This window comes from Leucopleurus acutus, assembly GCF_964270905.1.
Source record: "Leucopleurus acutus genome assembly, chromosome: 2".
Lineage (NCBI taxonomy): Eukaryota > Metazoa > Chordata > Mammalia > Artiodactyla > Delphinidae > Leucopleurus > Leucopleurus acutus.
This window is the reverse complement of record NC_139143.1, coordinates 192,979,317-193,006,478: the sequence shown is the minus strand read 5'-3', so window position 1 is coordinate 193,006,478 and position 27,162 is coordinate 192,979,317. Positions and strand designations below refer to the sequence as shown.

Below are 27,162 nucleotides of genomic sequence, written 5' to 3'. Positions count from 1 at the left end.
CCGGCCGGGGAGGAGGCGCGGGGCCGGCGCGGGGCAGGGGACGCGGCGCTCCCGGGGTCCTCGGCCGCCCGGCCCGCGCGCTCGCCGCGCCCGCCGCGCTCCGCTCCGCCCTCGGCTCTGCCTCCCGCTCTGCGCGCGGCGCGGCTCCGGCCCCCTCCCCCCGCGGCCTCCCCCGCGTCCGCCTCCCGGGAGGGACCTCGCCGCCCGCGGCCGCTCGCCCCCGCGACGCCGGCCGGACCCCTCCCCGGGGGCCGCAGGGCCCGCTCGCCCCCATCTGCCCAGTGCCGGCCCTGGCTGCCTGCCCAGCGCCCCTGGACCACGGGCCGCGTCCCGTCCCGACCCGCCGGGGCGATCCCGGAGAGGCCCCGGGCTTCCTTCCGCTCTCCTCCTCCCCACTTCTCAGCTGGAGGCCCCTCCTCCCCGCCCGCCCGGGGTCGCCGGGTGAGGGGCTGCGGGCAGACTGGTCAGCACCCAGCCTCCTCCGGCAAGAGGCTGCCTTTAGCAGAGGGGCCGCAGGGTCGCTGCCAGGGAGGTCACTCCGGAGCCATGGCCACATGGCACAAGGATGGGGCCCAACAAAGGCTAAAGGATCCCCTACTGCGGGGGCAGGGCCAGCCTCAAGCCCCGGCTCTCCTCAGGGGTGGGCCACGAAGCTCAGAGGCCCGCGTCGTAGCCCTGATGTGGCTGCCCCATGTTGCTGGGGGCTGGGGAGGGGTCATTGAGCCAGCCCACCATCCACAGGCCGGGGGACAGCACTGCCCACAGAGGAGTCCCCGGAACACCTCTGTGCCACGGAGACCAGGAGGGGTCACCAGGCAAGAGCGGTCCCCGCCCAGGGAGCAGGTGCCACATCCCTCCAGAGTCCCAGTGGACGGGAGGCCCTCGGGGTGGTGCTAGAGAGCTCAGCTTGACCCACAGGCCCGGACTGCCGTCTGAGGACCCTGACGGGAGGTCCAGGCCAGGCAGGGTACTCTGGATGAAGCCAGGACGACCAGCAACATCTACTGATGAGACAATGGCAGGTTCTTTCCCAAAAAGTACAGCCTGTTGCTTTATTCAGGGATTTGTACATTGCAGCCAGTTAGGGGAGACGGGAAAGGGGTGCTCAGTGAGAGGCAGATGGCTGGGGGGAAATGTGCTATCAACCGTTTTTTTCTTTTTTGGTTAAAGAAAAAAAACTATAATCAATATCCCACTCATAAGTAAAAGTGGGATGGGAAACACTTGATTGTAATCTGGCATTTATGTATATCTTCTCATTTCATATGTACAGTTTATTTGGGCACTGCTACCGTCCGTCCATCGGCAGAATACCTAAAGGTAAAAACAAATATCAGGAAGGAAGAAGTATTAACAAAAGGAAGCTCAGCAAGGTGGCTCCAGGCGGGCGGGGGCCATCAGTAGAAGCAGACGGTGTGCAGGAAGGTCCTGCCGCTCTTCTCCTCAAACTCCTGCAGCAGCTCGTCAATCTCGTTCTCCATGTCCTCCGTGTGCTGGATCTGGAGCCAGAGGAGAGCCGCCCTGAGCCGCCCGCGCCCAACAGGCAGCCCCACCCCGCCCCGGCCTGGTGCCGCCCGTGCGTGCGAGGCGGGGCGGAGGGGAGCCCGACAGGGACGGGACACGGAGTGGCTGCAGCAGGGCGGGTGGCCTCAGATGCCACACATACGCGCACTGCAGACGCTCGCCGCCTGCACTGCCCCCACCCTGAAAATGAGCAGACCCGACCCAGACAGTACCGTCGCGGGCCCGGTCAGCCAGCAAGGAAGCCTAGGGGCCGTCCCGTGCACTGTAGCGGGTTAAGCAGCGCCTGTGGCCCCCACCCGCCAGCTGCCACTAGCGTCTCTCCCGGCTGTGAGGCCCACCGTGTGTGCGCTTAGATGTCCCCTGGTGGAGAACCACCGCCCTGGAAGGAGGTGGCCCTGCCAGGGGACAGCCCCAGGGTGGTCCGGGGCCAGCTCCTCAGCCCGCCTGTCCTGGCAGGGGCTGGCCTGCGGCCGAGGCCCCTCGCTGCCCCCCGTCTCGGCCTGTGAGCAGTGCCTCTCCTCTGCAAGCTCTCGCCAGCCCGACCCAAGTGGCTGTCACGTGTGCTGTTTCTGGGACGTGTCAGCCCCTTCAGCCCTGTCTTCTGCATGATGGCCAGACCATGGGAACAACTGCTGGAGCTTCAGCAGCCACCCTGGACCATGAGACACCTTGGGAACAGAAGCTGTGCCGGGCAAAGTAACAAGAGAGCAGGGGCCTGGGCCCCTCACACAGCAAACCCGTCCAGGCCTGCCTGTCTCCAGACTTCTTGGTTAAGCCTCGTTTTCTTCACTTTTCTATCACTCACAGTTAGTTGGCCTAAATGCAGAAGCCACAGGCCAAAGATATGACCAGACATATGAGTTGGGTCGGTCCTTTTGTCCCATCTAAGAGGAAATGTTTGGCTCTGAGCACAGCTGCACAGTGGCTGCAAAAGCTCTTGGGGTTTCCTGTACAAGGGAAGATGCCCAGGGCCACTCGGGGAGGGCTGGACGTCTGGAATGAGAAGTGCGGGGGCAGAGAGGACCAGAGCCCTTTGACGCCATCTCTGGGGGCTCCCGGGCTCCTCTAGCTGTTTGGGGTCTTGGCAGGGGGCCTAGGTCCTGGGAGCCATCTCCACAGAAGCCAGACCCCGGCAGGTCACTCACCCCTGCAATCAACCTAAAACATTCAAAGGTGGATTCTTTAGCCAGAGCTGACTCGGTGACTCTCACCTGTGGGCACCTCTGCATTTATGGGTTTTAACGTTTGGCAGTAAGCGGACCGTGAACCGAGCGGTGTGCTCGTCACGTTCATGCTGAAGCCCCTGTGTGCACGACGCAGGCCCGCCCAGGGCCCGATACTCACGCACTGGCAGAGCTCACAGATGAGGAACGCCCCCAGGGTGGCCTCCTCGTGGTTGTCCTGGATGTCCACGTTGATCACATGCACAGGCTGGCACGTTTCCTGCTCCCTAGAATTCAGATCTGACCGTGACAAGAGGACGGAAGTCAGAGGCCTCAGAACAGAGCGCAGGAGGCTGTGCGCTGCCCAGTCTTCCTTTGGGGATGCAGTTAAGGACCAACATCAGAGCATCTGACCAGGCCGAGCACTCCCCCCCACCCCCAACCCCGGGAGGAGCCTCACGCCAAATACGGCTGGGACCGCAGGAAAGCTCGCGCTCATGAAGCTGGACCCCAGGCCACCTGGTCACACCCGCCAACTCCAGCCTGTCCCGCGGGACAGCAGCTGACAGCACCCTCACTTACAAAGCACCAGGCCCTAGTCCCTCTGCACCACACGTGCTCTTGCTGTGCCACAAAGGCCCTGAACCTGCACTGTGCTGTTGGCTGGCACAGGTGGTTTTGCCCTGGTGAACACGGTCAGCCCCAAGGCCACCATCTCCTGCCCCCACCCCCTCCCAGGGCCCACACAGGTCAGGGGCCCTCTGTCCACCTCTCTGTGGCCTTGCCCCATTTCCCCCGCCTGCCGGAGCCCACAGACGCACCGGGAACCCTTCTCCAGCCCTGAGCCAGGAACAGACACCACGCACAGGACGGCCCGGCTGCCTCAGAGGCGCTGGACGCACAGCAGGACAGAGGGCACGGCACAGGGCCTGGCGCTGCAGCTGTTGCGCTTACCTTCCACCACCTGGTCGTACACCCGCTCTTCACAGGTGAGGATCAGATCAAACAGATCTTTGCAGTTCTGGAACCTTTCTGGCCGGGGCTTGATCCTCTTATTTCTGTCCAGCATGTGTAAAATGCCATTCTGCGTGTAGCTGAGTGCCCGAGTTAAGGAACTCTGGATAAAGGCCCCGCTCCCCCCCCAGCATCCGCGTAGGTGCAGCCACCCGCCCGCCCCCCCCCCAGCAGGAGCATCAGGGCGACGGAGGCACGTGGGGGCAGGCTGGGCCGCAATCCCCCATCCCGCAGGAGACAAGTCAGGTGAGGGTGCTCGCCCCCAGCCCAGCCTACCGGCTGCCCTTGGACCCACACCTCTCCAGAAAGCAGACCTAGTGTCTGCAGCCTTCTCCCAGGTCCGTGTTTCCCCAACCAGGGATTGAAGCTGCACCCCCTGCAGTGGAAGCTCAGAGTCTTAACCACTGGGCCGCCAGGAAGTCACTGATGGCCTTTTTCATCCTGCAGAGTCTTGGCAAACGCTCATACTGAACCCAAGCCCTTCGGCAAAGACAAAGCTAACCTGGAAACCCAATCCCAAGCCTAGCTCAGCATGGCAGTGAGAGAATCCGGAAGCCCACGCAAGGGAGGACACGAAGAGCGTCCAGGAGGGAGAAGCCTTGGGTGAACTGAGGGCAGAGTGAGGGGAGCCCAGCCCCAGGACCTGGAAGGGCCGAGTCCCTCGGAGCTCGGATGGGCCACACAGGTCCCGCAGTCAAGGTCTGTGCCAAGCAGGTGGCCCTGAGCTGGAAGTGCCTCCTCTGGGACCCTCCAGACAGGACCCCACCCCCACCCCCAACCCCGATGGCTGTGTCCTCGGCCCCAGGAGAGGGCTCACTGCCCCAAAGACGAAGCCCGTGGTCTCTAAGGGTCATTCTGGATAGTTTGAAACAAGCATGTTGTCCACTCTACTCGGACACAGATGAGCTGATTTAGGAACTCTGAGGGATACATTTACTGTCTTTCCCAGATTTTAAGTTATGAGAGTTTATTTCAATGGGCTCGTATTACTCAAAATACATTTCCTACCTTCTTGGATGGTGAAAACGGCTTTTAAAATACATTTAATTAAGAGTTTTCACTTGAAAAGACACTTGACTGTTAGCTGTGGGGCGTTTTTGGTTCTTGCCATTTTTTAGACAAGCGTTAATAACCACGGCCACCTCATGATGGCCTGCGTCCCCGGGCTGGCCCTGCCGCCTCCTGGCTGCCCACAGCGGCTGCGCTGCTACATCTAGGTCTTCCTCCCCAGAACCTGGTCCTTCGGACACCTGGCATCTACGTCCGGCAGAAAGACACAGGCCAGGGAGGCCCCACGTGGTGCAGGGCTGGTGGTGGAGGCTCCCTGCACTCCCACAGTGGCTCCAAGACCGGCCACCCAGACAGCCCGGCTTCAGGTGACACCAAGGCTCATGGTGACGGCTCCCTCAGAGGGGAGGCCACCAGGTGCTCGGGGGGCTCCTCAGGGTCCCCAGCAGTCTTGCAAAGCCCCTTCCTTCTTTCCTTGACCCTCAGTTATGCACACAGATGATGTAACAAATGAAAGTCAGCTGCACATAACTGAGGACAAAAGGCCTAGTTCAGAGATCAAAGCCTCACCTTCATCAGTGTAACAAGGAAGGAGTAACAGGGACATTTTGAGACTATTTTCTGGCAAATCCCGGATACGCAGGGCCCAGGCCGTGGCAGGCAGGACCAAGGACAGCGCATGCTGGGTGCGGGTGTGGGTCCTTGAGGATGAAACGACGAAACACTGGATTCCCAGGGACCTGCCTGAACTCCCGCCTCACACCAGGGTGAGACAGGAAAAGTGGGGATCAAGATGGCGACAGCTGTCTGCCACCAAGACAAAGCCTTCATTAGGGCCTGGCTTCTGAGGGAAGGCCCACGCTCTGTGCACGGAGGGAGGGAGGGAGGGAGGCAGGGGGCGTGCTCACCCCACGGAGGCTGGGATGCTGCAGACTCAGGGGCCGAGCACTCCTAGCTGAGCCACGACCTGCAGGGGCCAAGGCAGCAGGGCCCCGGCCACTCGAGGCATCTGCACCGAACCCATCAAGGCCAAGCCCGTGGACCAGAGCTGCCAGGGAGCCGGGCAGCCAGGACCACCCCCTGGGCCCCTGCCAGGTGGGAAGGACACGTTAGGCCCCTAGAACCACTCCCACCCCACATGGGTGCTCCCCCAGCCAACAGCAACCTTGGGCCCAGAGGCAGCGGCAGGCCTGGCTGACCACAGTGGGTAAAGGGCCAGCCGACCTGCCAAGGCAGGAAGCCTCCTTTAGGGAGGGAGAGCTGGCTGGGGCCTCCCTTTGAGCTCACACGCTTGTCAGAAATAAACCCCCCAGGCGGGGAAAGCTAGCTCAAGAGCCCAACCCAGGCGGACGGAGGCCGAGGTGGGTGCAGGCAGAGAACACGGTGTCTGGGCCCCTGCCCCTGCCCCACGTCTCCTGGGCTGCGGCTGTGCGCCCCAGCTCACGCCTGGAGCCGCTGCACCGTCAGAGGGCGGGTCTCCCCCAATCACCTGGGACAGATGAAGGGCGGTGTGGGCACCTCCTCTGCGGTGCAGATCCGCAGCTCCTCAAGAGTGGGGGCCCCAGAAAGACGAGAGGTTCTGTCTGCTGCCACAGGAAGTACGACAACAAAGGATCGTTCTGAAACACTCTGGGGTCCTACCCATCAAACGATGCAGACCCTGTCAGCGGAGAGCACGTGCTCTCGAAACTGCTACATGAGCACCGGCAAGCCTGCTGGAGCGACCCCGCGGGGGGCACTCAGATTCAGGATGGGCCCAGGGACTGTCCTGAGGGGAACATGGCAGGCACAGGGGGCTTGTGTCCAAAGTTCAAGGGCAAAAGGCAAACATACCGGAGGGTCTGAGATGCACCCAAAGGGACCACAGACCGGCCTTGAGCCAGGACCTGGGCCTGGAGGCTGCCCGTCCGGAATGGCAGAACCTGCTCTGACCCGGGTGCCCGAGGGCTCCAGTCTGTTCTAGTTCAAGGCAACTTCTCAGATGTGAGGTTTAGCCCCCAACCACGAGTTCATCCTACATACGTGTGCTCAGCACGGAAAACAGGTTCAGCTGAACGCTTCTGTCTCAACAGTGATGCTGAGAGATACGGGCCTGACAGTGCGTCTGGCAGACGTGACTTCTGGGCGCCCGAGGCAATGCCTTCCCGAGCCCTCGGAGCGCAAGCACATCATTCCTCCTGCTGCCCCAGCCCAGCTAAGTGGGGGGATTCGGCGAGGATGCGGCTCTGCTTCCCGTCGGACAAGGAGGGCCCGGGAGGTGGGCAGAGGGGGCCAGGCCGGCACAGAGCAGGCCCCGGTGCGCGGAGCCCATGCTGGGAACCTGGGGTCAAAGCAGAGATGCCCCCTGTGAAGGCAGGTGGCTGAGGGCAGAGGCTGGGGCCAGACCAGTGAGGAGACGGATGCGCCGATTCCAGGGCAGGGGTGAGGCGCCGACAGAACCCACATACGGGGTCAGACGCTCCCTCGGAGGTTTAACAGTGGAGCCCACGCCCCCACGTCCCCTCCCAGCCCAGGGCCCAGGCCTCTGCCGAGGACCGGCCAGGCTCCCGCTCCCCCAGGGACAGAAGTACTTCCCTTCCCAGGGTCGGAAGTGACACACCTCAGCCTGGTCGCCCACAAACATCACCCAGCGCACGTGATGGAGACAAACTTGGGAAGAGACAGCCTCGGAACACCGAGAACAGAAGCAGGATCTCCAGGTGGAGTCAGAACCCCGAGGAAGTGGGCGAGGGGGCCAGGGGCAGTGCCAGCCGAGCCCTGTCGGGAAGGCGCTTCCGGCAAGTGGCCTCCCAGGCCCGCCGGCCGCCACCACCTGTGTTCTCTCCCAACAGCCAGGCCCGGGAGCCCAGCTCTGCCCCCGCACTGGGGCTCTGGGAATGGAGCGGGCAGGGGGCGGCTCGGGCAGGCCCTGGCTGGACCGTTGCGGTGTGTGCTTCACCGAGAGAGGATGCCCTCGTCCGAGCTGTTCCTCGGATGCTGACCAAACGGAGCCCAGGGACTTTCGGCATCAGCACCTCTGCCCCCCAACGGCACCAGGCGTTTCCCGCCTCGAGGCTTAGCCCGGGGTGTGAACCCAAATCCCACGGCTGGAGCTGGCCAAGTGGGCTGTGCCCCAGAACACGCTCATCCCAGGCATCCTCCAACCTAATTCTACCTCCAGTACTGAGCTTGATCCAACTGAAACAGAAGATGCAAAACCCCTCAAGTGCCTCTGGGGGAAGGTCCTCAAAGACAAGGACCAGCCCTCCGCTGGCCTGGACGGGTGACCACTGGCCAGCCACGGGCAAGGGCTGGGGCTTCCGCAAACGCACTGGGCCGAGCGCAGCACCAAGGTAAGCAGGACCTCGTGCCTCTGGAAGCCCACGGTGGCCTCCCAGCTCCAAATCCAGGAGTCCGGACCCTTGCTCAGCGGCCCTGCGCTCTTCTCTGCTGGATTCAAGAATCCACCCAGAGCCCTGCCCACCTGTGGGGCTTCCCTCTGGGGTGCCCGTCCCGGGGAAGGGGGGGCAGCCAGGAGCTCCCTCCCTACACATGAAGCCTCCTGGGCACTGAGTGGATGCGCAGCTCTGCAGGGAAATGGGCCACCCATCTTGGGAACAATTTAATCATTTTGCTCAAATTTTAGCCTCACTACCTAATGACAACCTCGCCACCTTCATTTCAGATGGGCACCAACCGCAGCTGCACGGGTCCAGCCCTCACCCATGCCTTCCCTGTGCCGCCAACAGTCTGCTGTCACAATACCCCCAGGGTTTTGTGTCAGAGCCATTAGCCTCATAGGCCTCGTGAAAAGCACAGCCCAAGAAGCACAGTCACTGGCCACTGGGGGGGGCAGGACGGGTGACAACCTCGTGTCTGTGAAACGGCCACATCCCCAGACAGAAAACTTAAGAACAAACTGGGTGCCTCAGACACACGTGCTGCACAAAGGACGCCCTGGAGGACAGCGCAGGGAGCCACGGGATGCATAACTGGGCCGCTTTTTGGAACAGGTGTCACGTAGAAAAAGAATGATGAAAATTAGAAAAACAAACCTCTTGAGCAGCATGTGCAGAGAGGGTGCTCCAAACGGCCTGAGGCCCGCAGGGACCAGAAGCCTCTGTCTCGTGAGCCACCCGTGGGGCCGGGCGAGCAGGGCCACAGGCAGCCAGGAAAGGGCAGGACAAACCGAAGCAGAGGAGCGACTACAACTCCCCAGACTGCAACCAGGCAGCGAGGTCGCTTCGGTCGGGCCAAAGTCAGCAAAAAATGAATTGGGAAGTAGCAAATACGTTTCATCCGTAATCATGTTCTACACACACTAGTCACAGGCCCGGCTTCCAGAGCACGTCCCGGTCGTGTGGAGCCCCCCGGAGGGCAGCTGCCATCCCCCCCACCCCCCGCCAAGAACACAGCCTGGACCGGAAGGCGAGGAACACTCACCCGTCTGATCGACCAGGGCCCCTCCACCAGCCCTCCCGGGACGGGCGCAGCATCCTAGGGGCTCTGCTCGCCCGGCCTCTTCTGCACGGGGCCTGGGGCCCGGGAGGCAAGAACCCGCCATCCCTCTTCTTCAAAGGAAACACTCCCTGCACAATGGTGTTAGAAACAAAACAAAACAGTGACAGCCAGAAAGCAGACTCTGCAACCCTCCAGTCCAATGTCTCCTCCTCAGAAACCCGACCTCAGAAGCCGCCTTAAGTCAGCCTGAAGGGGACAGATGGCAGAGACAGACAACACCGTCTAACCAGGTGTGGCTTTAGCAGACTTTAAATAATACAAGTAGGGCTTCCCTGGTGGCGCAGTGGTTGAGAGTCCGCCTGCCGATGCAGGGGACACAGGTTTGAGCCCTGGTCCAGGAAGATCCTGCATGCCGTGGAGCAACTAAGCCCGTGCGCCACAACTACTGAAGCCTGCGCTCTAGAGCCCGCGAACCACAACTACTGAGCCCGTGTGCCACAACTACTGAAGCCTGCGTGCCTAGAGCCCGTGCTCCACGACAAGAGAAGCCACCGCAATGAGAAGCCCGTGCACCGCAACGAAGAGTAGCCCCTGCTCGCTGCAACCAGAGAAAGCCTGCGTGCAGCAACGAAGACCCAATGCAGCCAAAAATAATAAATAAATTTATTTTTAAAAATAAATAAAAGTGGTAGACCACTTGTCCAAATAGGGTAAAATGCTACATTTATTTAAATTTAAGAGGAAGCTCAAGAAAATATTTTTTAATAAATTGGCTGAATAAAAATGCAATGGGAAAAATATCTTTAGTCTAAGTGTTTTGTTTCAAATAGACACGTACCTACCCTCCAGCTGTGTGACATCATAAAAATTTTGATCTCAAAACAAAAGAGAAAACCTAAGTCCTAGGCTGGAGCATTTTACTTACTTTTTGAGAAAAAACTCTCAGATCATGAATTAGTCTGCAAATACCAAATCACTTCTACATAAATGGTTCAAAACAGACTAAATCCCAAACATCACAGGGTGGCGGGGGGGTGGGGAGGGTGCGGTGGGGAACAACATGGTGATGCTCTAGGTGCCGATCTCCTGGCCGCCTACCGCCCACCTCCAAGCAGTGCCCGAGATCCACCCCAAACACTGTGAGTTCAAGGAAAAATAAAATGACCCCCACCCTCACTGAAATTCCACTTACTGAGTGATTTAAGCAGGAACAGTACCAACCCCAGGGTGGCCACCGACCCAGATGTCCCTGGATGACCCCCCGTGCTCCCTGCCGAGCCCTGGCCAAGCTTGGCGTTCTCGAGACCACGCAGTTTGCACAAGAAACCAAACCGTCTGGCTAAGATGGAGGGAGGGTGGGGGGCTGGCCCAAGAGGCCAGTGGTCATTGCAAACCAACCCACCTGTGCCCAGCAGGGTTCCCCATGGGGACCCGCGGGAGCAGCCAGGGTCGAGAGGCCTCTGAGAAACACAGCAGAGGAAGGAAGGGCCGCAAGCCTCCCAGGCAGGAAGCAGCCGAGAGGAGGAGCGCTGCCGAGTGTCCCCAGCTACCTGGGACACACCAAGGGCTGCCCGACATGGCCTGGCAGAGCCTGTCCTGACAGACTGTCCGTTCTTATTCTGGTGGTCATGGTGACGCCCTGCCTGTCCTGATGGGGCTGGGGCGGGGTGGCTGTGGTCCTGCACACGAGCCAGGGAAAGGCCGACGGCGGAGTTCAGGAGCTTACAGGTGACGCCCACGCACCAGGGAGATGCTCCACGAAGTGTCCGCGGAGATGGTGCTTTGGGGCCAGATTCCTCGAGCCCAACCACGTGCCAGGGAGAGGCCCTGCCCTCAGACACGGACGTGCGACCCAGACCCTCCCTGAAGGCCCCCATGACAGTGCTTCTCTAGTTTCCAGGATGTGTGTCCCCAAAGACGCCCTGCTCAAGTCCCTCGCTTTAGAGGATGGCATCAGGAAGGTGCAGGTTCACGTGTGGACGGGGCATCTCGGGGGCAGGAGCCTGGGGCACCTAATGGCGACGCAGCTTGGGCACAAGGCCGCTGGTGTACGCACTCCTTCAGTCTCCATCCACATGAGGAGCGGTCAGTGCCGAGGTGGACATGGCTGGACCCCGTCAGGGTTCAGGGCCAGGGGGAAAGCCGTACCCACGCGGTGCTGGCACCTAGACCCACACCCGCCCACGGCAAGGCCCGCCCAGCCCACTCCCACACCTCCTCAGAAGCCCTGCCCTGAGGGGGGGGGGAGGGCATTCCTGATGCCCACCCGGCCCCCGACCTCGGAGCTGACACAGCTCACCCGGATTCCCACCAGCCGGCCAGCCCTCCAACACTGGCCACAGGCCACGGCCACCTCGAATTCAGACTCCAGACACATGCCAGGTGCCAACGGGAGGGGGCCAGAGCTGACTACTGCTCCCCCCCCCCAGGGAACCCTGACAACCCCTCACCTGTTATGGATGGAGACACCCTCCCCTCCAAGGCACCCAGTCTGTGTTTTCACGGCAAAGCAGCATGGATGCAAGAGGTCTCCCTCGAGCCACGGGGCTGGGGCAGCACAGGGGCCCAACTGCAGCCCCCCATGGCTCTGAATCGGGCCCCTTCCTCCCTGGAGCCGGGGGGCGAAGCCAGGGCAAGAGCAGGCCGGCAGGCGGGCGGGTGGCGCTGCAGCTGCTGTGCGTGGTCACGAGAACACTCAGCCACCAGCCGTGGGAGCGGCGTCCTCAGCACACCTGGGTATGAGCAAGGCTGACAGCAAAGAGCTTTAGGCTTGAAATACTCTCAAAGGGTTGTGGCGACTGCTGGGACACTCGAACATGAAGAGCCGAGGCACCACAGCTGTCACGAGGCCCCACCGCTCCTGAGGCTGGCGGCGGGAGCTCTGGCGTGGTCTGCAATGGCCTCGCCACCCCGGTCCCCAGTCAAAGTGAACCCACCAACGCGGGCTGCGGCGTCACCCACCGGCTACACGCTGCGTCTGCACCCCACCTGTCGCAGGCTGTGGGGACCCCGACCTGCCCTGTCGCCTCAGGAGCGACCCTGCAGCCACCTCGGGCAGCCAGCTGCTCGACTCGGGGCAATGCCTGTCAGACATGCAAGCTTCTCTTCCGGCCACATCTGAAATACCTGAAGGCCTTAACTTTTATTTTAAGCCTGAGTGCTTTTCTAAAATCCAAAAGCTTAAGCATCAGTAAAACTAGATCAGAGTTTCCCTGGGAACCAGTGTCTGGCTTAGGAACACACTCATATGTTAAACAGACACTGTTTTCAGTAACCACTTGAAACCACAGCTGCCAACCAGGGTGAAATGAGATGGGGTCAGATAGGCGAGCTCACGCCAGGCACGCACGGGGCCAGTGAGGGTGACCAGGGACCGCCCACGACGGGCGTCAGGCAGGACACGCTGAAGGTGGGAGCCCAAGGGGCTTGGACTTGAAGTGCAGGAAGTGTCCTCAGGGCAGGGCCGGGCAGCCACCCCATGCCACTGAGCGCAGCAAGAGAAGGCGAGGAGGGTCTGACGAGACCCCAAGAACAAGGTTCTGGAAAAGCCCAGGGGCCTTGAGCAGGACGGAGCTGCTGTGTCCACTAACCTCGTACCCAGGATGGAGGCCCAGAGGCTGTGGGATTTATACTCTTAGAAATCACATTTATTATTACCTTTTACCCCAAGACAACAAAAATTACACAGTGGAGAAGTGAGTATACACATAAATTAATCTAAGGCCTAAAAGACAATGAAATTGAGAAACTGAAAATGAATAAACAAATAGTTAAAAAACAATCTAACCCCAGAGGTATTTAATTACAAAAGAGCCACAAGAGCAAGAGGGAAAGTATGCGAGATACAAGTTCAACACGCAGCCTCCACTTACAGGGTAAAGTCAGGATCTGCGCGAGTGTTAGTTATATCTGCACTGAAACTCACTGTTTGGGGAGCAATTGGTCACATGTATTAAAAATCACATGAACTATATTTAGAGCCACACATTCACTTGCTTTTTATGACAAGTGGTTTTGTAACTCAGAAAGCAATTATCCAAAACCAAGGAAAGATAGCTCTCCTGGAGCCGTGAGGATACTGCCAGCCTCACCTTTCCTGGCGGCCCCTCCTCCGTGACTGGGCCCAGGGACCCTGTTCCTTAGGTCACAGATTGGCCAGTCTTACATTTAGAAGAAAATGACTTATCTTCCCCCAAAAGTCCTCCAAGTAGGCTGAGGTTCAGCTGCAGATTCTGCTCAACTGATGCTGGAGAGCCCGGGAGGAAGCTCAGGTGTGGAAAGTGGCTCAGGCAGAAAATGGAAAGATCTGGAAGCCTCTACCAACCTGACACAGGAGGTACACTACAGCCCCCAAACGGAACACCAAGTTTGAAGCTGCTCTATATTCAAAAGGACTCCAAGGCAAAGGGATGAAAAAACTTAAGGTCCACGGGAACATTTACACATAAAAGAGGACAGCTCAACGACAACGACAAAAGGACAGCTCAACTTCGGACGTTAGGCAGAAGCTAGCTCCTAAAGACCCGTGCTGTACGACCTGTGGATCAGAAACGTCCAGAAGAGGCAGAGCCACAGGCGGGGACTGGGCCAGCAGCTGCCAGGGGGCTTCCTGGGGGGAAATCATCCTACAGTCTGCTGAGCGCACAGCCCCGTGGACCCGCGAAGCCGTGCACTTGAAGCAGGTAGATCGTCTCACAGTCAAGGACAGCTCCCGCCTTAGAGGCGTCCGAAGAGAAGACCCTCTTACATGCCCGGGGAGGGTCAGGTGAACCCAGATTTCCTGCACTATCGTTGAGAATTCCCACAGGGGGAGGGAAACGTAAACCTCGCCAGGCTGTCTAGCTCCTCACAGGGCTGGGCGACATCAGGCAGGTGCTCTGCGGCCACACCTGTCACCGCAGGACCGAGGCTGTAGCCTCTCAACCCAGCCCACTCCTGCTTGTGACGAGAAAACCAAAAGCAAAACCCCTATTTACAGCCAAAAATTAACAAATAAACTGCTAGGCTACTAACGACTACAGACCAGAACCCACTGAGGGCTCAAGAACCACAGGGTCCCAGCCCACAGGGCAGAGCGGTGCCCAGGCAAAGCCCGCAGACGTCTCCAGGGCCCATCTGTCCCTGCCAGCCACTTGGCCTCAACTCCCCGGCTCTGCCCAACAAGGGGCATCTTCTCTTCCCTGAAAATTCAAACATTTACTGAATGTTGTTTTATCCTTGGGTTTCATCTTACAATATTTTCCTAGCTTTGCACTGTAAGTTACAAAAGCCACTTCTGCAAATGTCCAGGTATTCTATGCTACAGATTTAGGTTTTTACCTCTTGTCTGCTGTGTCCTGAGCACATGGGGAAACGCGGGGCTCCCTGCCCCACACCTGATCACCAACCCTGCCCAAGTTGGCAAGGTCTCCGGCCCCCCACCCCCTGGCATCCTGCCAGCGTCCCAGTGGACTCCCCGTCCCCCACTGCCGGCAGATGCTCCTCTGTTACTGGCCAAGGGCTGACTCAGGCAGAGCTGAGCATAGTGCCAGACACAGCCTTGTTTTGCCCCTTCCCACCCCATCCAGAAGGTAGAAATCCCACCCAAGTGAAGCCAGCAAAGCGAAAAGGCTCCCTCCCAGAGGCTCGTGAAGGGCAGCCAAGGCAGGGGGGTCTACGGAGGCAACTTCCCTACATGGGGCTCGGACAGCAGGCACAACCAGCCCCTGGACTGGATGCTGCTGGGGAGACCACGGGCCTGTACAGTCACCCCGAGAGGAGAGTCTGAGTTCTGAGAGGCTGGGCTCTGCCCCTTCGTTTAGAGCCACCAGGGACACGCACAAAATCCCTCCAGATTTGGTCTACAGTGTGTAAATGCTGCCCATTCCCAGAAGTAGCTCTGATGTGAAAGACCTAACTTACAATAATTAAGGGAGTACAGACAAGTAAGTGCATTATCTGTTGTCGTTTCTCTTGTTGAGTTTAAGTCTTTAAAAAACGAATGGTGCTAACTGAACAATAATCTTAAAAAATACTGGGTTGGCCAAAAAGTTCTCTCCGGTTTTTCTGTAACATCTTACCCTACAGAAAAGCCCAAAGAAATTTCTGGCCAACTCACTAGATGGGGTCTCAAGTTAAGCTTATCAACAGAGAGTTTTCAGTGCAAGAACCAAAAGCCTGGAGTTGGATCACAGCTTTCCCAGGGGAGCGGCCGTGGCTGGCGCCTCTCCACAAGGTTAGGACGGCTCTCACCACACGGCACCGCCACGCGGAGCCCAGGACACGGCTGGCATCTCCCCGGCAGTATGCAGAGCTGTTCCTAACGTGGTCTGCGCCTTCTGAGAAAGGAGTGTGTGCGCAAGGTGCGCTGCAGGGTCTCTTGGGGCTCCCACACCCCCGGGAGGGCCTTGGGACTGCATGGGGCAGCAGGGGGTGCTGGTTCTGGTGGGCGTGAGTCCTGGACCCCCAGCATCAGTGCCCGGCTGGGGCACTGACGAGAAATACCTGCATTTCTGCCCCAATGCCCCCACCCGACATTTTCCCTTGCAGCTGGGGAGGAGCGGGCACGGGGTGGAGCGTGCAGCAACCACCAGCGTCCAGTGCGTTTTGCTGGAATGACCTCCGGGGCCCCTCGCAGCTAAGTAATCTATAGGTGTACAGAGAACATTCGTAGTTTATTCACAATTGCAAGAACGCCGAAGTGAAGGAAGCTTTCCACCTGGTGTCTATACTCCTCTCGCTTGGGATGTGTCTGGTCTCCATCCTGAGAACCACCGTCACTCATGGTAACATGAGGTGTCCCAGGAATTTAAAGCAGCCCGGGGTGACCATGAAGTGTCTGGTCAAAACCCAGCCAGCAAGGATGATCTTAATATCCACAGCCTGGGGTCACATTCAAACGAATCTGGCTTTAAAATACCTTCCTTTCCCGTGAGTCTTAGGAAGCAGACAAAGTCTGTTTTGTCTCTTCCTGAAAGGAAGTCAAGTCCTCTCAAATTCCCTGCTTCTAACATGCTTCCTTCGGCACCCAATGTGGCCCTCTCATGAGCTGACCCTCCAGAAAGAGCACCAGAGTGTGAGGCAGCCGCCCGTGAACCAGTGCACACCCACGCCCACACCTACCTGCAGTGTGCAAAGCCACGGATGGCGGGGTCCCACCTTCCTCACCTAAGCTGCTCTAATACTGTATCACAACCTTCCCCGACTGTGTCCACGTGGACTGCAGCCCACGGCCCCGAGTGGCTCCAACCTCTGGACGGTCCCGTGAGCACCAGAACAGAAACCCAGTGACCCCGCACACCTCAAATGGGCTGCCGCGTCCCCTGCCTCACAGGTGCCCCTGAGTGGTGCCCACAGGTGACACCTGTCAGAGACAAGCACACAGGGTTAAAGGGCAACCACTGGGATGCAGTTCTTTGTCTTTCCTAAGGAGATCGTTGTACATCTGGTCATATGTGGTTTTGAAATCATAAACGTTTGGCTTGTCGGGTGCTGGTCCTGGAAGCTTCACATGAGTTCCTGTTCCAAAGGACCGGACGCTGAATCCTCGTTTGCTGAAAGACACAAAACGACAGAGAATCACAGTTGGACTAAATGAGACACAAAATGCTAAAAAGGAAAATGAAATGGGAAATGGACTATATGAACAATTTTGTTGGTCTCAAAGAACACGTTTCTCAATTCTTAACTCTAAGTATTTTATTTGCAAATTTAAAAAAATCCTGTAGCACGTTACACAAAAGCTAGGTGAAGCCAATCCCAACAGGAGACAAAGGATCCTGGAACGCAGGGGAACGAGGTGGATGTCTGTGATGGCCACAGGATAGACACGTGGTAGAGGGAAGATTTCACCTAGAACGTCTTGTCATCTGACTCCTGTCCTGGTCTCTAGAAGGAAACCATTTGTCCAGGTTTCCAGCTGCCGTGATGCAGGCTTCCCAGGACCAAGAATAGAGTTTCTGGAGCCCCGGAGCAGAGGGACACTCCCCCGGCCTCCTACCTCGAGGTGCCAGCTGCGAGGGCCAGAGATAAGGGAATGGCTGAGTGTCTCCTAATAAACTGAGGGAACCTCCTTGACAGGCAGCGTCCACGAGCCACAATTGCACCCTAAGCAAGAAAGATCATCACACACACTGCGGCCCCAACGCCATCCTCACTCAGAACCCAGCTGCAGACCCCATGTTCCCTCAAACTCACAAGCGGTGAAAGCCAACACTGGGAGTGTTCAAAGCGTCTACGTGAAACGGCCTTCTCATCCTAACCTCGTGTTTATACATCACTAAAACGTCCGTGTGGAAGCATCCCTGCCTGCCAACTCGGGAGCAGGCCCCAGACCCACCAGCCCCGACGTTCTCCTCACGGCCCCGCAGGCTCTGAGGCGGCCGCGGTCACTGTCTCAAGCTTTTTTGTACATTTTATTGCAGCTCAGGGGTGTCTGGCCACATCTGGAGGCCCACGGAGGAGCGAGCGTGTCCATGCACACATGTCCCAGCACGTGGGGAAGCCCAGGTCTGCAGGCGCCACTCCCCCAATCCCTCGTGGGCACCGATGCCTCTCTGCTGAAAGGCGGACAAATAAGGGAGGAAACCTCACTCGGCCCCCAGCGCCTGTGGAGCGAGACCCGTGGTCTCTCCCAGCAGACACAGCACTTCTAGAAGCCCAGCCCGAGAGTCACTGTCCCTCCCACAAAAGACAGGAAGGACCCACAGGTCACTTGCTGTCACTGTGAGAACGGGGAGGGACGCGAGGAGCGCAGCCACTGCGCCTGGTGTGACAGAGCCTCACAGACACACGTTTTTAAAGCACTTCTCATCCGGTTTGGGTCAAACACCTTGCCTGAGTCCTCTGAAGCTGGTAATGTCCCTCTGTCCCTGGAAGGCCCGAGCTGTGCCCTCAACCAGGCCCCAGAGGTCACTGTGATGGAGAACACGGGGGACAACAGGCACGATTGAGGAGTGAATGGGGCCATGGCCACCTGAGCTGTAAATGGACAACAACCAACCCAGCCCCAGTTTACGTGCAGCTCCGGGCCCCGGGGACACGGAGGCTGGGATGCAAGGGCCCAGCCACGCGGGCACCTCCACCCACAGGCTCCAGCAGGTGCCCAACAGACCACGTCACCCAACCTGTTTCCTCACCAGGTCAGGTACGTACAATAAAAGAAATGTTCTCTGTCAAAGGACCAACAAGGCAGGGATGAAGGCCCCCTTGACAACAGCCGCGCGGGGGTCACACTCTCCCAAGACAGTGACCGGGAACAGGTCACGGCCACGGGCGCCATGGGAACACACAGCAGTGGGCCACGCTTGTCTTGCTGGCTTCATGATTTGCCACTACTCCACAAGAACTGCCCGAAACAGAGAGCTTATCCTCATAGTGCCAAGCCCCTCACCCCAAAAATACCCTGGAGGGAGCAGGTCCTTGAGAGAGGAACGTGTGCTATGGAAAAACACTAACCCACAGAAGCAAGGTCCCTGAGGGCTTGGAGCTGAGTCCAGTCCCTGCAGAGGGAGCCCAAGGTGTGACCCTGCCAGGAAGCGACACAGTGACTGCGTGAATCCAACTGCTCGACACACTCCTGGGGCCACCCCGGGCCTGTCTCCAAAGGCCACGTATCTGTTCACAAGATCTTGGGAGAAAGGCCTGTCTTCTGGTGGATGCTTTAAAACAAATCATTTGAAACCAAATAATGAGTAAGTTAAATATGTGAGAGAGAGTGCCTTTATAGGTCAGAATAAGAAACCACGGCTGAGACCACTTTTCTCAGCTAGCTACCCAAGAAGCCTGCTCCAAAAGGGGTCCCAAAAATCATTTGGGGGAACAGTGGAAAAACAAAACGCTTCCCAACAAAAATAAGTGAAAGATTCATTTAGACACAGTTCCTCCATCACTTTTTAAAAAAAAAATCAGTATTTCTACATCTCAGTCATCCCTTTGAGATACTTACTCATAATTAAAGAACTTATTTACATGAGCCCAACTCTTAAACCTAAGTTCAAATTTATTAAAATGAGCCCAAGCACAACTACTCTTGAAATACATTAATGAAATATATACTGAATAAGTCTTAATTTAGCCAGGCAGCAGCAAAGGAGACTGTTAAATCCCCAATGGCTAAAGTTTTAAGACTGAAAAACCACCACCACTTCTACTGGTGGCAGGTTAGCCATTCCATTTTTGATCAATGATATTTTCTGGAGCTTACTATATGTGCTGGGGATTCAGCAGTGATTGAGACAGACCTAAATCCCTCTCCTCAGATGCTCTGGGAGTGGGAACAAAGTAGGTAACCCTCCAGGACACAGGACGGGGGAAGCGCAGAGATGGCAAAGCTGTGGGGCTGGGGGTGATGGGAAACAGGGTGCCTGGGGGCTCCCAACACATCCTGCACCCCGTAATGCAGGCCCCAGACAGGACCCCAGGGTGTTCCTGGGGTTGGCGTAGGGCATGTGTGCCACTGAAAAACTGCCCACAGGGTTCCCAAGAGGCCCTAGGTGGAGAGGTCCCAGCACAGGGTCTCACATGCCCCTGCCTCCTGCCGGGGCAGCGAGCCTGAACTGCCCGGGTGGACAATCTCCTTCCCTCACCTCCTGTCACAACAGGGGCTGAGGCGTGCGCTAGGTGTCCAAGTGAAACACTGTCCATATCCCTAAAAGTAGATCACCCCAAAGATAACCTGGGCCCATTTTCCACACGGCTGATCCCTAACAGGGCTTCTAAGAGGATGCCTGCTAGGTCTCTGAAAGGCTGGGTGAGGTCTCTCCTACTAGAAACTGTCGGGGGAGGGGGGCCGCAGCTGCCCTCTCCTCACTGCCCTCCCTAACTGCCTGAAATGTTACTCAAGCATATTTAAAAATAAAATGAAACCCCAAAAGAGGAATTTACTGGCAGAAGAATTTAAACTGCACACACAAAATGAAACCCAGTTTGTTCTTCCCCCAACAAAATGGTCACAAGTGGCAAAAAGGCTAGTTAACAACAGAAGCCCTGTTTCTTCTAAGCTCATGCAACTGACAAAACAGCCCATCTTGTGTGTGACTATGTACAGTGACGATGTGTTTCTCACATAAAAGGACTGAGCGCTGTAAAAATATTGCTGACCACCGAAAGGCTTTGTCTCAGGGGCCAATTATTTTGTATGTTAAACAAATCTTCCAGACAAGTATTTATCAAACTTGTCTTTATAGGTATCAAAAATCTATCAGAAAAATATAGAAATTATGTTACACATTAAGATACAGAAATGTTAAGTTATAGAAAAGATTACACTATCATAAAAAACATTGGGGCTTCCCTGGTGGCACAGCGGTTGAGAGTCCGCCTGCCGATGGAGGGGACACAGGTTCGTGTCCTAGTCCGGGAGGATCCCATATGCCGCGGAGCGGCTGGGCCCGTGAGCCATGGCTGCTGAGCCTGCGCGTCTGGAGCCTGTGCTCTGCAACGGGAGAGGCCACAGCAGTGAGAGGCCCGCGTACCGCAAAAAAAAAAAAAAAAAAAAGTTGAATTTTGGGAAACAGAATTGTTTCAGTTGTTATCCTGATGCCTAAAGGTAAAATAATAAAGTTAAAATGAATACCAATCAAGAAAACACCCAGGGCTTCCCTGGTGGCGCAGTGGTTGAGAGTCCGCCTGCCGATGCAGAGGACACAGGTTCATGCCCCGGTCCGGGAAGATCCCACATGCCGCGGAGCGGCTGGGCCCGTGAGCCATGGCCGCTGAGACTGCGCGTCCGGAGCCTGTGCTCTGCAACGGGAGAGGCCACAACAGTGAGAGGCCCGCGTACCGCAAAAAAAAAAAAGAAAACACCCAAATTTACAGTATGGATTATACCATTTTTTTTCTATTTTCTATAGTGTGGTTATTAACCTAATTCAGAGCATTATTGTGGCTAAGACTGAAATCCTAGACCACTGCAAACCTTCTGAAAGTAGGACCTGTCTCTGAGTAGGACACAAGATGCTTACGAGCATAAGTCACCTTTACTACAGGTAAAATCGCCCACTGCTTAATCAGCCGTTTCTAGCTACACAATGACCTCATGCTTACCCAACACAGATCAACTGCTCAAGCACCATCACACTATAACGCCTGCCTGCAGTTTCACTGTGGTATAGCCACAAGCTGGGAAGATCAACTTCCTGAAATGTTAATATTCCAGTAAAGTTGATGTCACCCCTAGTAAAACGGTCAGCCTAAGCACTTCCCAATGTTTTCTAGGGTTTATTTTATTCTCACCCTCCCATAGGTCAAGAAGAAAACAAAAGGCCTCTCAGCATGGAGCTTGTCAAATGTGCCACTTTGTTTAGCAAGAGAGCTCCTGCTTAGATGTCCCTGCTCCAGGCCAGCTCTTCCTCGACCCTGGCTTCTCGAAGGCCAGCTTGCTCTGCCGGCCACTGTCGGCCTCCCCAGGGTGCAGGGCCAGCAGAGTAGGGCCTCAAGATCTGGTACTTCAGCTGTTCCAGTCCCAGCACTGCCCTAAGCGCTACTAACCATGGTGAACCCGCTCAACTATCTTCCCTGGGCTCGACCTGTTCTCACCTACAGAAGGTTGGAGATGATGATCCTTAAGGCAGGGGAAAATGTTTTAGCTGCTGGAACTGATACCATGCTTGGTCTACCCAGTTTCGTCTCAATGTTCACATCCAAACAGAAATCTACCTTCTTCCAACCAAGCCTTCTGGTCTTAGTTCTGCCTCCTGAAGACAAAAAGCAAAAAAACAATGCAGAGTCCCTTAAAATCTATGATGGCAAACGTGTCCCCTGTAGGCACCTCTTCTATCCTTATACACACAATTTCAAATCTTCCACCTCCCCAGATAGTTTCCAGTTTACCTTCCTCAAGTGTACCCAGAAACAAAGTATCAAAAATGCAGCCAAAGGGGCCGCAGGGGATAGCGGACAATCCCTCCCCGGTTTAGAACAAGAGGCTTCTGGAAATGTGTTCAAGACAAGGGGAGAGTTTAGCACCGTCTGGGAGAGTGCTGTGTCAAGCCGCCTGGGCTCACTCAGGTCCTGTGTTCAGATCCCAGCAGCCCTGAGACTCAGTCCCCTCTGGGAGAGGCTGTCTGAGCACCTCCATCCCAGTGTGGCTAGGGTCCACATACTCTACTCATGACATTAAGACTTGAGCGCGCCACCCCAAATCGGAGAATCACAGGACCTCAGCTGACTGTTGCACTCCCCGCAGCCTAGATCCTCCTCCAGCCCGCGTTCTATCCCATCAGTTCTGTCACTCATCCGTCAGCACTGGAGCCCCTTGTAGCCAGATCCTTGCTGTCACTCATGAGCTGGGGCTTCTTGCTCTGGGTATTATCTCCTCACCTGTGTACGTGTGCACATCCTAAGAGTTGTGAGGACGAAATCAGATGGCATTTGCAAAGCACCTGGCACAGAGGAACTCAAGAGACTGATTCTAACCTTTTTTCTTCCACATCTGCAGCCTCTCTGCTCATCTTCCCAAAATCAAACTGCCCAGGAAATTATGATTGAAAACAGTAATTTAGAGAAGTCTTTCTTTAAAATCTGTTTTGAATTGCTACGATTAAAAACAGCTTCCAGGGCTTCCCTGGTGGCGCAGTGGTTGAGAGTCCGCCTGCCAATGCAGCGGACACGGGTTCATGCCCCAGTCCGGGAAGATCCCACATGCGGCAGAGCCGCTAGGCCCGTGAGCCATGGCCGCTGAGCCTGCGCGTCCGGAGCCTGTGCTCCGCAATGGGAGAGGCCACAACAGTGAGAGGCCCGCGTACAGCAAAAAAAAAAAAAAAAAACCAGCTTCCAAAAATCAGCAGGCCCCTTGACCTCTAACAGAGAGTTTGGAACAAAAAAATAAATTAATTGGTTCCAAAGGGACACCTTAATCCACAGAGTACAAAGAACAGGAGGCTCTGTGGAAATAAACATAGTCTTCCTGCACCCCTTAAAAAACCTGAATGGCTCCAGGACTAGTATTTCAAACAATTTAGTCTCAAAAGATCAAAAATGATCACCCCAGGGAACATTATGACTAGCTCTAGAAAACGCCAACATTTATTAACACTTGTATTTGACTTCTCAGAAAAATACAGCCTGAGCAGATTTTCAAGGGGGCAAAAATAAAATTGGGTCTCACTAATAAATGACCTAGCGTGCATGCTTGATCAACTACATTCCTTATGATAGTTCATTTCAGAAGTTTTCCTATGCATAGTTTTATTTAGTTGTAACCAAACTGCATACACAATTTTCCTGTTTTCACTTATACATTTTTTTTTTTGGCCATGCCCTGCAGCATGTGGGATCTTAGTTCCCCCACCAGGAATTGAACCTGTGCCCCCTGCATTGGGAGCTCGGAGTCTTAACCACTGGACCGCAAGGGAAGCCCCTCATGGTACCTTTTTTTTTGTTTTTGTTTTTGTTTTGCGGTACGTGGGCCTCTCACTGTTGTGGTCTCTCCCAACGCGGAGCACAGGCTCCGGACGCGCAGGCTCAGCGGCCATGGCTCACGGGCCTAGCCGCTCTGCGGCATGTGGGATCTTCCCGGACTGGGGCATGAACCCGTGTCCCCTGCATCGGCAGGCGGACTCTCAACCACTGTGCCACCAGGGAAGCCCTATCGTACCATTTTTTAAAATTTATTTATTTATTTAATCGTGCCATTTTTAAATGCTTTTCACAATCATCTTCAAGGCCTAAGTCTCTAAATCTTTTATAAGCTCTACTAGTTGTAACAAAAACCATCATATAAATTTCTTAAACATCCTTTTAAACCCTGTAAGTTATCGAAAGAGATAAAGCCATAAATAATTTTCAAAAGTGAAAACGACACAAAAAGTTGTTCAATCTCAACAGCAATTTTAAAACTAAAGGGCGAGATACTTCTGCCCCAGCAGCATGAAAAGATATAAATAATGCCCATATTGTGAGGAAATGGGAATTCTATAAACAGGTACTTTTCTGGAAGGCAGTTTGGCAGAATGTATGAAAATGTAAAATATGCCTACTTTTTGACTCAGCAATTTATGCCAAGGAAATAACTAGAAAAGTGTACAAAGATACTTAAAATGGCACAAGAATGTGGACATTATAAAACTGAAAACCAACCACCTGTTACGGGGAGTGGTTACCAAAGTGACTGCTGCACAGGATTGCTCTGAGTACTGGCTCATGGTTTTGTAACCACTGCTACTACTCAACATGAATAGATATGTTCAAATCCAATGTATAAAAATAAAAGCAGAAATGAATATTGAAATCAAACTATGTTCACGTTCTGTGGAGAGATTACCTAACAGTGCTCTGGCCTCCCTTCAGTGTGTGTCCGGATGCCTGCAAGAACATCCAGAAAGAAGGGTGTACCCCAAAATGGTACCGTGATCCTTATCTTCTTCATCTTCTATATTTTCTACAGCGAGGATTTTTTGCAACAAGCAAATACTATCATTTTAACAAAGGAAAATACCCCCCAAATATAAGCATTTTAGAAATTAAAGATTCACGTCTAAAATAACTTCACATTCAATGTACAAATAATGTATGTTACCCTAAACTTACCTCCTTTTGCCCTCATTCTGAATCTACTTTTCTCATGAGTAAATTTGAAAAATAGTAAAATGGGTAAAAGTACACAAGCATTCCTACTTGGTGATTATTTGGAGGCTCTTCTGCACCCTCATTTCCGCAGGAGACCCAAGGCTGTGTCAGTTACTTTGAACTAAGCAAGGGCTTAAATCTTGCTGGTGACTGTCTCAGGGCTATCAGATAGGCAAGACTTTGGAACTGATTTACTAACAAAGTTGCTACAGGAAATTTAAAAACATTTCCTTTTGTAAGATTTCACCCCAACTTTGTTATGCAGATAGAGAAGAGCTTAAATAAAGGATCACCAGCCAGAACCAGCAGAATGAGGTGGTCTCCAGATCACTTGTCATTCTAATTAAAGACATTAAATTTTATTTTCCTTGAATAATTTTCCTGGAGCGTGAACCTTGCAATCTTTTCCTTGAAGTTACCACTTTTAGTGACTCTGAACAGATAAATGCAGTTTGGGGATCAGATCCAGCACACTGTAATTCTTGCACTTTTCCAATTTTAAAACAACTTTACAGTTTAAAAAATTCTAGTTTAGAAACGAACTCCACATTGGTTTGTAAGGTTCGAAGCATATCACACTAGACCAAAAAACAACATTAACTGAATACTGCAGACAGTGTGGTAGATGTTAGGAAGAATTAAACTCATAACTAGCAGATCGTGGACACCTGGTGCGTCCAGCTTCATTAAAAACGAGGGGCGAGGGAGAATTCTGATTTCCCCAGGAGAGTCAAAGCTGACTGCCGTAGTAGGAGAAGCAGCGAGGCATGGTTGTCCTGTAATGTCCACATAAGAAAACTTCAGAAGAAACGGCAGTTTCAACTTTTACTATCAAAGTTGACATGTACACCAAACTTTAACTGTAATGCAAGGTGTCAATTTCACATTCTGTAAAGTGATTTTGAACGAAAAAAAATTTATCAAACGGGAATAAAATTTTATTAAACATATACAACACCGGCGTCACAAAAGGGGAGTTAGCACTGAAACGTGAAACCAAACTCACGTGTGGTTCAGAAATTATCGACTGGAGATTTTCCAAGGGAGAAGAAAGGATTTTTTTGCATGAGACTTGAAAAATGTAGATAGAAGCAAATACACAAATGCATGAAATTAAAATAGGCCATTTCCGTGTTTTTACGACTTGTTCTATCCTGAGATCCTGTCGCGCATGTTTTCCATATTTGATAAAAAGGCGACACGCCCTGGACACAACCGGCCTATCCTCTCGTGGACCCTAACCTTCGTCTTGCAACTTACCGCCTCACTGCTGAGCATTTTACAGAGGCCATGATTTTCAGATACACAGACGTGCGTACGAAGTAGACGCGAACAGCATCAGCCTTTCAGGTTTACTAGCAGTTTGAGGTTTCAGCGACCCGGAAACATTTCGGCTCAGAATGTGAATTTTTCGCGACGCTAAGCACACGTGGGGGACCGCGCGGCGGACCGAGTTTTGTCGATTCCTCGCTGCGCTCGGCCCTGTAGCCAACGAGCCTGGAGGCGGCGAGGCCTCTCGGCCGTCCTTCGGGGGCCGCCGCGCACCGCCCGCCTGGGAACCTGGGCCGCCCAGCACGGGTCAGGGAGAACCGGGGCCGGGAACCGCGGCCGCCGCCACACAGCACGGGCCGGGAGCCGGAACCGCCCAGCACGGGCCGGTCGGCCGGAGGGACGGCCGGTCGGCCGGCGTCCGCGGGGCGCGCTGGGCCAGGGCGGAGGCCCCAACTACCTGAGGATGTTGTGCGCCTCCATGCTCCGGTTCTGGTTGCTCGAGCACACCACCGCCACCCGCAGCGGCGATGACGGCATGGCGGCGGCCGCACGGTCCGCGACTCCCGCTTCGGGACTCCCACCCAGCCGCGCCGCTTCCGCGCGAGCAAGATGGCGGCCCCGGCGCCCGGAAGTCATTACGCGAAGCGGCGGCGCCGGCGACGTAGCGCGTCAGGACGCGCGGCGCTGGCGTGTGTACGGCGTCCCAGCGGCTTCCCAGCGCCGGCCCAGAGAGCTGGACCGCGGGCCGTGGGAGGCCCAGCTCCCCGGGCGCCAGACCGGCCAGCGAGCGCGCCGCTGCTTCGGGCGCGAGCGCCGAGGCCGGCGCTTGGCACGGAAGCCTCCTGGCGCCCTGCGTTGGCGTCCTGACGTCACAAGCCCCCGCCGCCGTCGCCGCTACTGACGCGCAAGGCGTCGCGCCGGCTCCTGTGACGTCACGCGCGCCGTCGCCGTCGCCTGGAGTGACGTGAGAGGCGCCGCGGCCCCTGAGGCGGGCGTTGGAGGTGACTGGTCGTGCCCGGCGTCTCCAGGTACCGATCTGCGCGCTCCGTCCATCCCGGTTGTTTTCGCACCTGCCGCCCGAGCCGGCGATCCTCCCTCGCCCGCTCTCCGCTCGCCCTCAGCCAGTCCCCGAGATCCTCCATGTCGCTCCTTGCGCGCCTCCACCGCTCTAGGCCGAGCCCCCGCGCCCCTCCTG

At 55.6% G+C, this 27,162-nt stretch overlaps 1 protein-coding gene across 3 annotated transcripts; it reads right to left on the bottom strand.

Moving 5' to 3' along the window:
• Positions 1 to 1,023: 1,023 nt before the first annotated feature.
• Positions 1,024 to 26,770, bottom strand: SSU72 (SSU72 homolog, RNA polymerase II CTD phosphatase). 3 transcript variants are annotated; one of them, XM_082833356.1, is made up of 7 exons: positions 26,425 to 26,535; positions 21,666 to 21,823; positions 20,704 to 20,870; positions 16,538 to 16,681; positions 3,642 to 3,781; positions 2,869 to 2,987; positions 1,024 to 1,499 (listed from the first exon to the last, which is right to left on the bottom strand). In XM_082833356.1, the coding sequence occupies exons 3-7, from the start codon at positions 20,835 to 20,837 to the stop codon at positions 1,398 to 1,400; spliced, it is 639 nt and encodes a 212-aa protein (XP_082689482.1). In that variant the 5' UTR covers positions 20,838 to 20,870; positions 21,666 to 21,823; positions 26,425 to 26,535; the 3' UTR covers positions 1,024 to 1,397. The 3 variants fall into 3 exon arrangements, with proteins under 3 accessions (XP_082689482.1, XP_082689480.1, XP_082689481.1); XM_082833354.1 differs by lacking the exons at positions 20,704 to 20,870; positions 21,666 to 21,823 and having other exon boundaries at positions 26,425 to 26,770; XM_082833355.1 differs by lacking the exons at positions 20,704 to 20,870; positions 21,666 to 21,823 and having other exon boundaries at positions 1,024 to 1,314; positions 26,425 to 26,770.
• Between the last annotated feature and the right edge of the window lie 392 nt (positions 26,771 to 27,162).

Coding starts and splice junctions, on each gene's coding strand:
- SSU72 (XM_082833354.1), bottom strand. CDS start 26,603: ATGACTTCCGGGCGCCGGGGCCGCCATCTTGCTCGCGCGGAAGCGGCG. Junction 2,988..3,641: donor GTACGACCAGGTGGTGGAAG/GTAAGCGCAACA, acceptor TGTCACGGTCAG/ATCTGAATTCTAGGGAGCAG. Junction 1,500..2,868: donor TCTGTGAGCTCTGCCAGTGC/GTGAGTATCGGG, acceptor CTCTGGCTCCAG/ATCCAGCACACGGAGGACAT.